Source organism: Thalassophryne amazonica, chromosome 16 (assembly GCF_902500255.1).
Source record: "Thalassophryne amazonica chromosome 16, fThaAma1.1, whole genome shotgun sequence".
Lineage (NCBI taxonomy): Eukaryota > Metazoa > Chordata > Actinopteri > Batrachoidiformes > Batrachoididae > Thalassophryne > Thalassophryne amazonica.
In genome coordinates, this window is record NC_047118.1 from 90,127,996 (window position 1) to 90,140,725 (window position 12,730).

The 12,730-nt window shown below is 50.5% G+C and overlaps 1 protein-coding gene across 1 annotated transcript in view; it reads right to left on the bottom strand.

Moving 5' to 3' along the window:
* unc119.2 (unc-119 lipid binding chaperone B homolog 2) overlaps positions 1-12,730 on the bottom strand; it is an 80,213-nt gene that overhangs the window by 51,128 nt on the left and 16,355 nt on the right. Inside the window, exon 2 of the mRNA XM_034191019.1 lies at positions 3,651-3,764. Within this exon, the coding sequence (XP_034046910.1) occupies positions 3,651-3,764 (114 nt within the window). The remainder of the gene's footprint in view (positions 1-3,650; positions 3,765-12,730) is intronic.

Here is a 12,730-nt window from a genome sequence, read left to right on the forward strand (position 1 = left end):
ACATGATTGATTCGATTGGAAAGGCAGTGGTTGCGCAGTCGGCGGGTGTTAACAGCACGCTGGAAAACGTCTCGAGCAGAATCGCAGCCCTGGAAACCCGCTTTGATCATCTGTGAAGACCACATTCTACATTCAGATGCATTGAGAGCCACTCTGTTCTCAGAACTGTGGAATCTTTCAGGCATCTGCTAATCTGGTTATTCATTTGGCTTCCCCAAACACAGCTGCACTTTAAGGTCGCTGTGATAAAACCTCCTCAGAAGATCAACACTTAAGCCTCGCTCCCTGGTCTTCCCCCCTCCCCTCAGCTTCTCCAGCTCTGACGTTGACTGTGACAGTGGACTGCTCAGGGCTGAGCCCCTCCCCCTCCAGGACTGTCGGACAAGGCCGTTGACGGCGCCAAATAGGCTGCCTCCAGAGTGTTCCGATAAACTGGACCTTTTCAAATCTCGGTTGTCGTCCTGAGTCCTTGTTTTGTCTGTGTGATTATTGTTTTTCTGTGCTGATGGGGATTTATTTCCTCATTGCCGCTGTGTAACGCAGCAGCTATGAGGGTTTTTTTTCTCCTTTTCCCTCGTGTTTTGCTTTTCAATATATGTTTATGTACCGGCCGGCCTATGTGTTGTGTGTTGTGTGTGTGTTGTTGTTATGGGTCGGTGTTGGTTTGCCCAGCCCTGCTGTTGACCAAGGCAGGGATGTACATCTGGAGCTGGTCCCCGGGCGCCTAATGGCGACTTCTGCTCCTACTGGCAATTAGGATGGGTTAAATGCAGTAGACACATTTCATTGTGCAAGGGAACATGTTCTTCTGTGCATATGACAATAAAATTCCTTTGAATCCTTGAATCCTTGAGAGGGTCTTGTCCCTGATGTCTCGGCAGCATCCATGATGAGATGACAGTTTTGCGGAGGGCTAAATGAAGATTTCTCCGTTGAATGACAGATCTGGGCTTGAAGATTTACTTTACTACATTCAGAAGGATCTTATGTGTAAATATAAGTAATTTTTTGGTCCAAAGATCTGACCGCATTTATTTCAATGCAGGTCTACTTTAATTAAGTTAAAACTACATGTACACCAGTTTTTTTCCTCAGAAATGTGATGTTATTTTACATCATGTTCATAATGTATTTGAACACTGGCTGGAACTCGTCTTCGTCTAAGCGGAGACACTTTGGTTCCTGAAGTGTTCCAGAAGGCCCCGAGGCCCGCCGGTGCTGATGCCCAGATGGTGTAGTGCAGTGATTCTCAACCGGGGTGCCGCGGCACTTTAGGGTTCCGTGATCGATCGTCAGGGGTGCCATGGGCAATTATCAAATATCACCATTATCGGGTGTATGTGCTGTAATAGTGTGGCAGATGATGTAATGCTCTTTTATTCCAGTAGATGGCAGCAAAGCGCTGTACTATAGTATAATAGACATACTTGTGCACATAGCGTTGTGCGTCTCCATGGTTACGGGTTGCTGACTACAGCGCGGCTCAATAAAGGCTGAAAATCACTGGTGTAGTGTGAAGCAGTGGAGACCAGCTGGGTGGACAGAGACACTGCAGAGGACGTGTCTCACATGAGCTACAAAATGAGGGTGTTCCTGGGGGCGTGGCCAGCTAGTGGTCACTTGGCGTTAATGCGCACGGTGTCTAATGATGGATTATATCACTGTGAGGTTTCCAGAATTCTTGACTACTTAATGGAAACAAAGTTCTCTTGACTCCTTTCAGTCCGACGTCTTTCACAGTGACATGCTTGTGATGCTAGTTAGCATGCTAATATCTCCATAAGATGTCTGTAAATCCCTTCAGAGGTGTTTATCTGGTTACAAAACTGTTTTAGAAGTCTTCATTTTTCACAAACTTTGACAAAATGATAAAAAAAAAAAGCCAAACATTAGATTTATACAGAAACTTGGGCTGTTTTGACTTTTTTTTTTTTTTTAATCGAGCAGCCAGCTGATGTCACGCGGCCTTTTGATTCTCATTGGTTGTTGCCATGTTGTGTCAGTCAGTATTTGCATAAAACATACTGTGTCTGTTTGGGCCCCACCCAGCTGTCTCATCGCTGTAAAAGTCCTGCTAACATTAACCAATGAATAACAGGAAATCACAGCTAATGTGGCCATAGGCTTATCTGAGAACACAGACGGTAGCCTGACCCAGAATCACATCTCGGTCTACACACTGGCAGCCCGACTCCTTCGAAACATTCCAGAGGAAAAGAAAACATGAAGTTCTGCTGGAGTTTGCCAGAAGGCACATGGGAGACTTGAGCTTATATCTGATCTCTTTTCTTGATTAATGTTCCTTCTGTTCCAGTTAACCATGTCACTGACGGTTCAACAGGAACATTATGCACACTTTCTCCAGTCACAGGAGCCTATAATTCCTTCAGAGCTGTGACAGGTGTCTTGGTGGCTCCCCTCACTAGTTCCGTTTTTGAAGTATCACCTCCAAACAGGTTTGACAGACAGTACCATAGTGTTTGTATACTTAATGACTGATGGAAATGACAACCAAAAAACCTTCATGTATTCTGACTTCTCTGTAGAAAACAAGCTGTAAAAGAGATGATTAGCTGTAAGGTCACAAAGGGTTCCAATATATGCTAATGGATTTCTATCTTTAATATGTGAAAGCTTTTTGTATTGTTCAATGACTTTAGACTTGTTTATATTCTGCTTGTGTTAAATTGTTTAATTTACTTCACTTCAGAACATATTTTTAAAATCTATACACTTCAAATATGTATTGATTTACTTAGCATGTTCATTACGAGGACACCTGTCCTTCCCTTTAAACCAGAGTGCAGTAGTCTGTAGTATCAAAGAACTTGGCACAAGTGAAAGGATTTCTGATTGGTCAGCAGATTAGTGCCACCCTACCAGAGCTCAGAGAGGACAAGAGCCGCCAAAGCTGCCTGAGGTGAAGCAGCAGGGTGAAGTTTTTGTTTTCATGCCGGGAGCATTTACTATTATTTTGTATTTTGTTTAATGGTTGTTTTCAGGTCATGAACTTCATATGGGGGGAGCAGCACTCAGTAAAAAAAAGTAGTGGCCTATGCCCACTTCCTATAAACAAGAGCAAGCAGAGATTTCCGACATCTGCCAAAATTCAGGGGAGTCTTCCAGGGCCTGAGATCTATCTGTGGTGCAAATGTGGTGAGAATCTGTGAAGTAGTTTTGACATAATCCTGCTAACAGACAGACAAATAAACGCTGATAGTTATTACGTCCTTGGTGGATGTGCTGGTCTAAAAATGAGTTGTGGAGAGGCGCAGAGCTGGGACGTCTATATCGTCCTTCAGCACAAAGCATTTGTACCTCAGACCACACAAAGTCTCGCCCTGTACAAAGAGTTTCCCAGCGCGACTGACAGAAGAACATCCACAACACACGGACAGACCAACATGTCCACAGGAGCACAAGTGGCGTTGTTACTTATGAGGACACTGGGTGTAAAAATGGTAGTGACACTTGGTCCGGACTTTGCGCTGATCTGTACCAGCTGTCCGACAGGGTTCGAACACACAGTCTGATACTTTTTACATGAATGTCTGTATGACTGTACTCGTATAGATGTAAATAAGCGATCCTGATAGTGAGGGACTTATTAATTTGATTTTGAGACTTTGAACAAAGACACACTGACGTACCTGTTGGACAGTGCTTTTTTAGGTCAAGGATGACTGATCCACTTGCCAGGTCCCTGATCTTGAAGCGGGAGAAGTTTATGTTGTAGATGTTGTCCTCTGGTGAACACAGGAACTCTGCCACACATCCAACCAGCACCGTCAGACAACAAGCATCTTCACAAGTCGCAAGACACATTCAGTTACAACTCAAAGCAGACAGAGTGCTGCCTGTAAAATTTGTTTCACTATTTATGGTGCATCCAGAAAGTATTCACAGCGCTTCACTTTTTCACATTTTGGTATCTTGCAGCCTTATTCCAAAACAGAGTAAATTCATTTTCCCTCAAAATTCTACTCACAACACCCCATAAGGACAACATGGAAAAAGTTGTTTATTATATTTATTTTTTGCTAATTTATTAAAAATGAAAAACTAAAAAAAAATCACATGTCCATAAGTATTCACAGTCTTTGCTCAATACTTTGTTGATGCACCTAACGCAGTAATTCCAGCCTCAAGTCTTCTTGAATACGATGCCACCAGCTTGGTGCACCTATCTTCCTCTTTGCAGCACCTCTCAAGCTCCATCAGGTTGGATGGGGAGCGTCGGTGCACAGACATTTTCAGATCTCTCCAGAGATGTTCAGTCAGATTCAGGTCTGGGCTCTGGCTGGACCACTCAAGGACATTCACAGAGTTGTCCTGAAGACACTCCTTTGATATCTTGACTGTGTGTTTAGGGTCATTGTCCTGCTGAAAGATGAACCGTCGCCCCAGTCTGAGGTCCAGAGCGCTCTGGAGCAGGTTTTCATCCAGGATGTCTCTGTGCTTTGCTGCATTCATCTTTCCCTCAATCCTGACTAGTCTCCCAGTTCCTGCTGCTGAAAAACATCCCCACAGCATGATGCTGCCACCACCATGCTTCACTGTAGGGATGGTGCCTGGTTTCCTCCAAACATGATGCCAAAGAGTTCAATCTTTGTATCATCAGACCAGAGAATTTTGTTTCTCCTGGTCTGAGAGTCCTTCAGATGTCTTTTGTCAAACTCCAGCTGGGCTGCCATGTGCCTTTTACTAAGGAGTGGCTTCCGTCTGGACACTCTACCATATAGGCCTGATTGGTGGATTGCTGCAGAGGTGGTTGTCCTTCTGGAAGGTTCTCCTCTCTCCACAGAGGAATGTTGGCGCTCTGACAGAGTGGTTATCAGGTTCTTGGTCACCTCCCTGAATAAGGTTCTTCTCCCCGATCGCTCAGTTTAGACGGGCATCCAGCTCTAGGAAGAATCCTCGTTGATCTTCCATTTACAGATGATGGAGGCCACTGTGCTCATTGGGACCTTCAAAGCACAAATGTTTCTGTACCCTTCCCCAGATTTGTGCCTCCAGACAATCCTGTCTCTGAGGTCTACAGACAATTCATTTGACTTCATGCTTGGTTTGTGCTCTGACTGTCAACTGTGGGACCTTATATGTAGACAGGTGTGTGTCTTTCCAAATCACGTCCAATCAACTGAATTTATGGCAGGTGGACTCCAAGTAAAAGGTAGAAACATCTCAAGGATGATCAGTGGAAACAGGATGCACCTGAGCTCAATTTAGAGCTTTGTGGCAAAGAGTGTGAATGATTGTGTACATGTGATTTCTTAGTTTTTATTTTTAATAAATGTGTAAAAATAAAAAAACTTTCACATTGTCATTATGGGGTATTGTGTGTAGAATGTTGATGAAAAAAATAAATGTACTCAATTTTAGAATAAGGATGTAACATAACAAAATGTGGGAAAAGTGGTGTGAACACTTTCTGGATGCTCTGTAATCCACTCATTAATAATTAGTGTGATAAACCTGATCTACATGAACTTGCATTGCAGGATGTAACAGAACACATTTGCCTTTAAGTTTAGGCTCACATTCAAACAGTGTCAGAGATCCATGTGCTTATCTCGAGGACAGGCCACAGTGGCAGCTGGACAGTTACCACAGACAACCTGTTCCCAGGCCACACTGTCCAGCCTCTGCAGGGGATCCCAAAATCTCCCAGATGGGCGATATAATCCCAGGTTCTGGAACCATCTTGAGATCTCCTTCTTGGACACCTCTCTGTCCAGATTAGATAGCAGATCCACCTCAAGTCATTGCTTTCAATGAAAATGGAACCCTACTGGATGTTGGGAAACCTCCACGTTTCTAAGGGTGAGTCCAACCCAGTGTTGTGTAATGCTCTCTCTCTCACCACTCACTCACTCACTCACTCACCACTCACTCACTCACTCACTCACTCATCACTCACTCACTCACTCACCTTCAACCGCTTATCTGGGATCAGGTCATGGGGGCAACAGCTCCAGCAGGGGACCCCAGACTTTCCTTTCCTGGGCCACATTGACCACCTCTGACTGGGGGATCCCGAGGTGTCCCAGGCCAGTGTGGAGATATAATCTCTCCACCTCGTCCTGCACAGCAAATCACCAGTGTAAAATAAACACTGACCGTGTTAAATCCAGTGTCTATATATTCCTCACTGACCCAGTGTGGGCCCATATAGACACTGTCAGTGTTAATTTAACACTGGTGATTTTGCTGTGTGGATCTCCCTCTGGGTCTCCTCCCAGATGGACATGCCTGGAATACCTCCACTGCCCTAGGGAGGCAACCAGGGGGCATCCTTACCAGCTGCCCAAACCACCTCAACTTCTCCTTTCAATGTGAAGGAGCTCTACTCTGAGCTCCCCACGGATGACTGAACTTCTCACCCTATCTCTAAGGGAGACACCAGCCACCCCTGAGGAAGCCCATTTCGGCCAGTGTACCTGCGATGTAGTTCTTTCGGTCATGACCAAACACTCATGACCATTGACCAGTAGATCGAGAGCTTTGCCTTTGGCTCAGCTCCCTTTTGTCACAACATTACAGTAGAACAAATGCAACACCGCCCCTGATTCTCCGGCCAATCCCACACTCCATTGCCCCCTCACTCATGAATAGGGATGGGTATTGATAAGATTTTATCAGCCGATCTGCTCTGGTCAGCCTGATCCCGTCAGATCTCAGAAGCTAAGCAGTGTGAGACCTGGTTAGTCCTTGGATGGGAGACCTCTTTGGAACACCAGCGGCTGTGTGTGTTCTCCAGGTAACACTGGAGTTGCGTCAGGAAGGACATCCAGTGTAAAAAACTTGTGTCAAATACCAATTCAGATCTGGCTGTATCCACTGTGACGACCCCGAGCAAACAACAGGAGCAGCCAAATGTACAACAATTGATAAGATTTTATCAGTATCAGTGCCATTATTGATTCCACTTATCGATCTGATTCCTTATCGATTCCCTTATCAATACCTCTTGTGAATTTTCTGTGTCCTAAAAGTAGACTTTACAGGTTTTCTATGTTAGCATTTTATTGACTCTTAAAGTAAATAAATATGAAATTGATCACTGGATCCCTGATCTCTGGACAGAAATAGAAATAAACAAAACCTGTAGTTTTTGTTGTGAAAGTGTAGGAACACGGACCCACAACAGGGGGCGCAAATGAACGGACAATGGAGTAAATCAAATAACAAAGCTTTACTGTTGTGAAACTCGCACAACAAACACAACAGATAACAATTTCATGAATAAGCCGAATTCCAATGGTGTCGTGTGGGCAGGCTCGAAGGTAGGAGACGTCTGTCCAAGTCGAACCAGAACCACTCGATTTCCACCGCCACCGAACCCCGGGAATACTGGAGCCGCCAAGTCCCGAACTCCCAGGTGACCACTGCCTCCGCTTGTCGGATCTGGTACTGCTGGCGAGGAACAAAAACAGTCAGAGGTGGGTGCGCTGCACCCAGCAACACGGACGGTGGTAACACCACCTCCCCCTCTCGTCAAGTAAACACTGAAGTGCAGGAGTGTGAGTACTTATCCAATACTGTCTCCTGCTGCTCTTCTCTCTCTGTATAAAGGCAAAAAGTATTCAAAGGTGATACAGTCGGCTGGATACGTTACCTCCTCGGTAGAAACGATATCTCGGCAATGAGGTGGAGATGCCATCCTGCTGATATACCCCTCTGATGATTGCTGTCAGCTGTCTCAGGTGATGGGTGACAGCTGTCACCCTGGCTGCTCCTGTGAGGCGGCAGCGCCCTCTGGTGCCTGCAGCCCGCACTCCAGGCAGGGCGCCCTCTGGTGGTGGTGGGCCAGCAGTACTCCTCTTCAGCGGCCCACAACAGGACCCCCCCCTCAACGGGCGCCTCCTGGCGCCCGACCGGGCTTGTCCGGGTGGCGGCGGTGGTAGAAGTCGTCCAGGAGGGCCGGGTCCAGGATGAAGCTCCTCTTCACCCAGGAGCGTTCTTCGGGACCGTACCCCTCCCAGTCCACCAGATATTGAAAGCCCCGGCCCATCCGTCGGACATCCAAAAGCCGGCGCACAGTCCAAGCCGGCTCGCCGTCGATGATCCGGGCAGGAGGTGGTGCCGGACCGGGTGTACATAGGGGCGAGGTGTGATGGGGCTTGATCTTTGACACGTGGAACACTGGATGGATCCGCAGTGAGGCCGGAAGCTGAAGCCTCACTGCGGCGGGATTGATGACTTTGAGGATCTTGAACGGACCTATGTATCTGTCTTGCAATTTCGGGGAGGCTACTTGTAGTGGGATGTCCTTGGTGGACAACCACACTTCCTGCCCGGAACGATACGTAGGGGCCGGGGTTCGCCGACGGTCTGCATGGGCCTTTGTCCTCATCCGGGCCTTCAGCAAAGCAGAGCGGGCGGCACGCCACACCCGACGGCACTTCCGTAGGTGGGCCTGGACCGAGGGCACACCGACCTCTCCCTCAACCACAGGAAACAACGGGGGCTGATACCCCAAACACCTCAAAGGGGGAGAGGCCGGTGGCTGACGACACTTGGCTGTTGTGGGCGTACTCGATCCAGGCCAGATGGGTACTCCAGGCCGCCGGTGTGCGCGGCTGTTACGCAGCGCAGGGTCTGCTCCATCTCTTGATTGGCCCGCTCTGTTTGCCCGTTGGTTTGGGGGTGGTATCCGGACGAGAGACTGACCGTGGCCCCCAGTTCCCGGCAGAAGCTCCTCCAGACATGCGAGGAGAACTGGGGACCGCGATCGGAGACGATGTCTGATGGAATGCCATGCAGCCGGACGACGTGGTGGACCAGGAGGTCTGCGTCTCCTGGGCTGGGGAGCTTCGGGAGGGCCACGAAGTGGGCCGCCTTGGAGAATCGGTGCACTATCGTGAGGATGACGGTGTTTCCCTGGGACGGCGGGAGGCCCGTGACAAAATCCAGGCCGATGTGGGACCAGGGGCGATGAGGCACGAGCAGCGGCTGTAGCAGTCCCGGAGCCTTGCGATGGTCGGCCTTGCCCCTGGCGCAGGTGGTACAGGCCTGGATATAATCCCGGACGTCGGCCTCCAGGGACGCCCACCAGAAGCGCTGCCGGACAACTGCCACGGTTCTTCGCACCCCTGGATGACAGGAGAGCTTAGAGCCGTGACAGAAGTCCAGGACTGCAGCCCTGGCTTCTGGTGGGACGTAAAGTCTGTTCTTCAGTCCAGTCCCGGGGTCCGGGCTTCGTGCCAGGGCCTCCCGGACGGTTCTCGCTACGTCCCAGGTGAGGGTGGCCACGATAGTGGACTCCGGGATGATGGGTTCCGGTGGATCCGACAACTCTGTTTTGACTTCGTCTTCGTGTACCCGGGACAAGGCATCCGATCTCTGGTTCTTGGTCCCGGGCCGGTAGGTGATGCGGAAGTCAAAACGGCCGAAGAACAGTGACCAGCGGGCTTGCCTGGGATTCAGCCGCTTGGCGGTCCTGATATACTCCAGGTTCCGGTGGTCAGTGAAAACCGTGAATGGCACGGACGTTCCCTCCAACAGATGTCTCCACTCTTCAAGAGCCTCTTTCACCGCAAGGAGCTCTCGATTGCCGACATCATAGTTCCGTTCGGCCGGGGTCAACCTGTGGGAAAAATAGGCACACGGATGAAGGACCTTATCGGTCTTCCCGCTCTGGGACAGCACAGCTCCTATCCCTGAGTCCGAGGCGTCCACTTCAACCACTAACTGGCGACTATGATCGGGCTGCACCAGAACGGGTGCAGACGAGAAGCGCCGTTTCAACTCCTTGAACGCGGCATCGCAACGATCCGACCAGGTGAAGGGGACTTTTGGTGAGGTCAGGGCTGTCAGGGGGCTAACTACCTGACTGTAGCCCTTAATGAACCTCCTGTAGAAATTAGCAAAGCCGAGGAACTGTTGCAGCTTCCTACGGCTTGTGGGTTGGGGCCAGTCTCTCACCGCCGCAACCTTGGCCGGATCAGGAGCGACGGAGTTGGGGGAGATGATGAACCCCAGGAAGGACAAAGAGGTGCGGTGAAACTCACACTTCTCGCCCTTAAAAACAGCCGGTTCTCCAATAACCGCTGCAGGACCTGACGTACATGTCGAACATGGGTCTCAGGATCCGGAGAAAAGATGAGTATGTCGTCAAGATATACGAAGATGAATTGGTGCAGGAAGTCCCGCAAGACATCATTAACCAATGCTTAGAACGTCGCGGGAGCGTTTGTAAGACGAACGGCATGACCAGGTACTCAAAATGACCTAACGGGGTGTTAAATGCCGTCTTCCACTCGTCTCCCTTCCGGATCCGAACCAGGTGATACGCATTCCTAAGATCAAGCTTGGTGAATATCTTAGCTCCATGCAGGGGCGTGAACACCGAATCCAACAAGGGTAAGGGGTATCGGTTACGAACCGTGATTTCGTTCAGCCCCCTGTAATCGATGCATGGACGTAATCCGCCATCCTTTTTCCCCACAAAAAAGAAACCCGCACCCATCGGGGAGGGGGAATTCCGGATCAACCCGGCAGCCAAAGAGTCCCGGATGTAGGTCTCCATTGATTCGCGTTCAGGTCGTGAGAGGTTGTACAGCCTACTGGACGGGAACTCAACACCTGGAACCAAATCAATGGCACAATCATACGGGCGGTGCGGGGGAAGGGTGAGCGCCAGATCCTTGCTAAACACCTCCGCAAGGTCATGGTACTGCACCGGGACCGTCCCTAGATTGGGCGGGGCTCTGACCTCCTCCCTGGCCTGGGAACCGGGAGGAACCGAGGAACCTAAACATACCCGATGGCAGGTCTCGCTCCACTGAACCACTACCCCGGACGGCCAATCGATCCGGGGATTGTGTTTCAACATCCAAGGGAACCCTAAAATCACACGGGAGGTGGCCGGAGTCACAAAAAACTCGATCTCCTCCCGGTGATTCCCCGACACCACCAGAGTTACTGGTGGTGTCTTGTGAGTGATTGGAGGGAGTAGGGAGCCATCGTGAATGTCTCGGCCCACCCCTAGCCCAGTTTCTAGGGGCGGGCGTTGGTGTTTAACCGCTCGGGGCAGTCTCTTAATTGATGCTCAATCGAGCCACAAACAAAACACGCTCCGTGGGCCAGCCTCCTTTGTGTAACCGGTGCCCTAAATGTTGCCCTACTCGTGTCCATAGCTTCGTCAGCAGGGGGGGCTGTAACCGCACGGAGCGCAGGGGCCGTGGAGCGGGGGGAGGGCGGAACGCGGTCGGAACCGGAAGGGAGAGGGACGACGCGTGCCCGGCCACGCCCTTCGTCTCGTTCCCGACGGCGCTCTTCTAACCGATTGTCTAATCGTATGACAAGATCGATGAGCCCATCTAAATCCTGCGGTTCGTCCTTAGCCACCAGGTGCTCCTTGAGGACCAACGACAGTCCGTTTACAAAGGCGGCGCGGAGGGCAGTGCTATTCCAGCCGGACCTCGCAGCCGCGATGCGGAAGTCGACTGCATAGGCAGCTGCGCTCCGGCGCCCCTGTCTCATTGACAGCAGCACGGCTGAAGCGGTCTCTCCTCTATTAGGGTGATCGAACACTGTTCTGAACTCCCTCACAAACCCATCATATGTCTGAAGGAGCCGTGAATTTTGCTCCCAGAGCGCTGTAGCCCAAGCGCGTGCCTCACCACGAAGCAGATTTATCACATAAGCTACTTTGCTAGCTTCGGTCGCGTACATGACGGGACGCTGTGCGAAGACGAGCGAACACTGCATAAGGAAATCCGCGCACGTCTCCACACAGCCTCCGTACGGCTCTGGGGGGCTTATGTATGCTTCAGGGGAAGGTGGGAGGGGTCGTTGAACGACCAGTGGAACGTCGCTGTTACGCACAGGGTCGACGCTTCCACCTGCGCGGCGAGAGCCTCCACCCTGCGGTTCAGGAGGACGTTCTGCTCGGTCATCAAATCCATCCGAGTCGTGAAAGCGGTGAGGATCCGCTGCAACTCACCGATCACCCCTCCTGCGGACGCCTGTGCGCCCTGTTCTTCCATTGGCCGTTCAACAGCCGGTTGACGCCCCTCGGGATCCATGACGCTGGCCGAGATATCCTGCTGTGAAAGTGTAGGAACACGGACCCACAACAGGGGGCGCAAATGAACGGACAATGGAGTAAATCAAATAACAAAGCTTTACTGTTGTGAAACTCGCACAACAAACACAACAGATAACAATTTCGTGAATAAGCCGAATTCCAATGGTGTCGTGTGGGCAGGCTCGAAGGTAGGAGACGTCTGTCCAAGTCGAACCGGAACCACTCGATTTCCACCGCCACCGAACCCCGGGAATACTGGAGCCGCCAAGTCCCGAACTCCCAGGTGACCACTGCCTCCGCTTGTCGGATCTGGTACTGCTGGCGAGGAACAAAAACAGTCAGAGGTGGGTGCGCTGCACCCAGCAACACGGACGGTGGTAACACCACCTCCCCCTCTCGTCAAGTAAACACTGAAGTGCAGGAGTGTGAGTACTTATCCAATACTGTCTCCTCCTGCTCTTCTCTCTCTCTGTATAAAGGCAAAAAGTATTCAAAGGTGATACAGTCGGCTGGATACGTTACCTCCTCGGTAGAAACGATATCTCGGCAATGAGGTGGAGATGCCATCCTGCTGATATACCCCTCTGATGATTGCTGTCAGCTGTCTCAGGTGATGGGTGACAGCTGTCACCTGGCTGCTCCTGTGAGGCGGCAGCGCCCTCTGGTGCCTGGAGCCCGCACTCCAGGCAGGGCGCC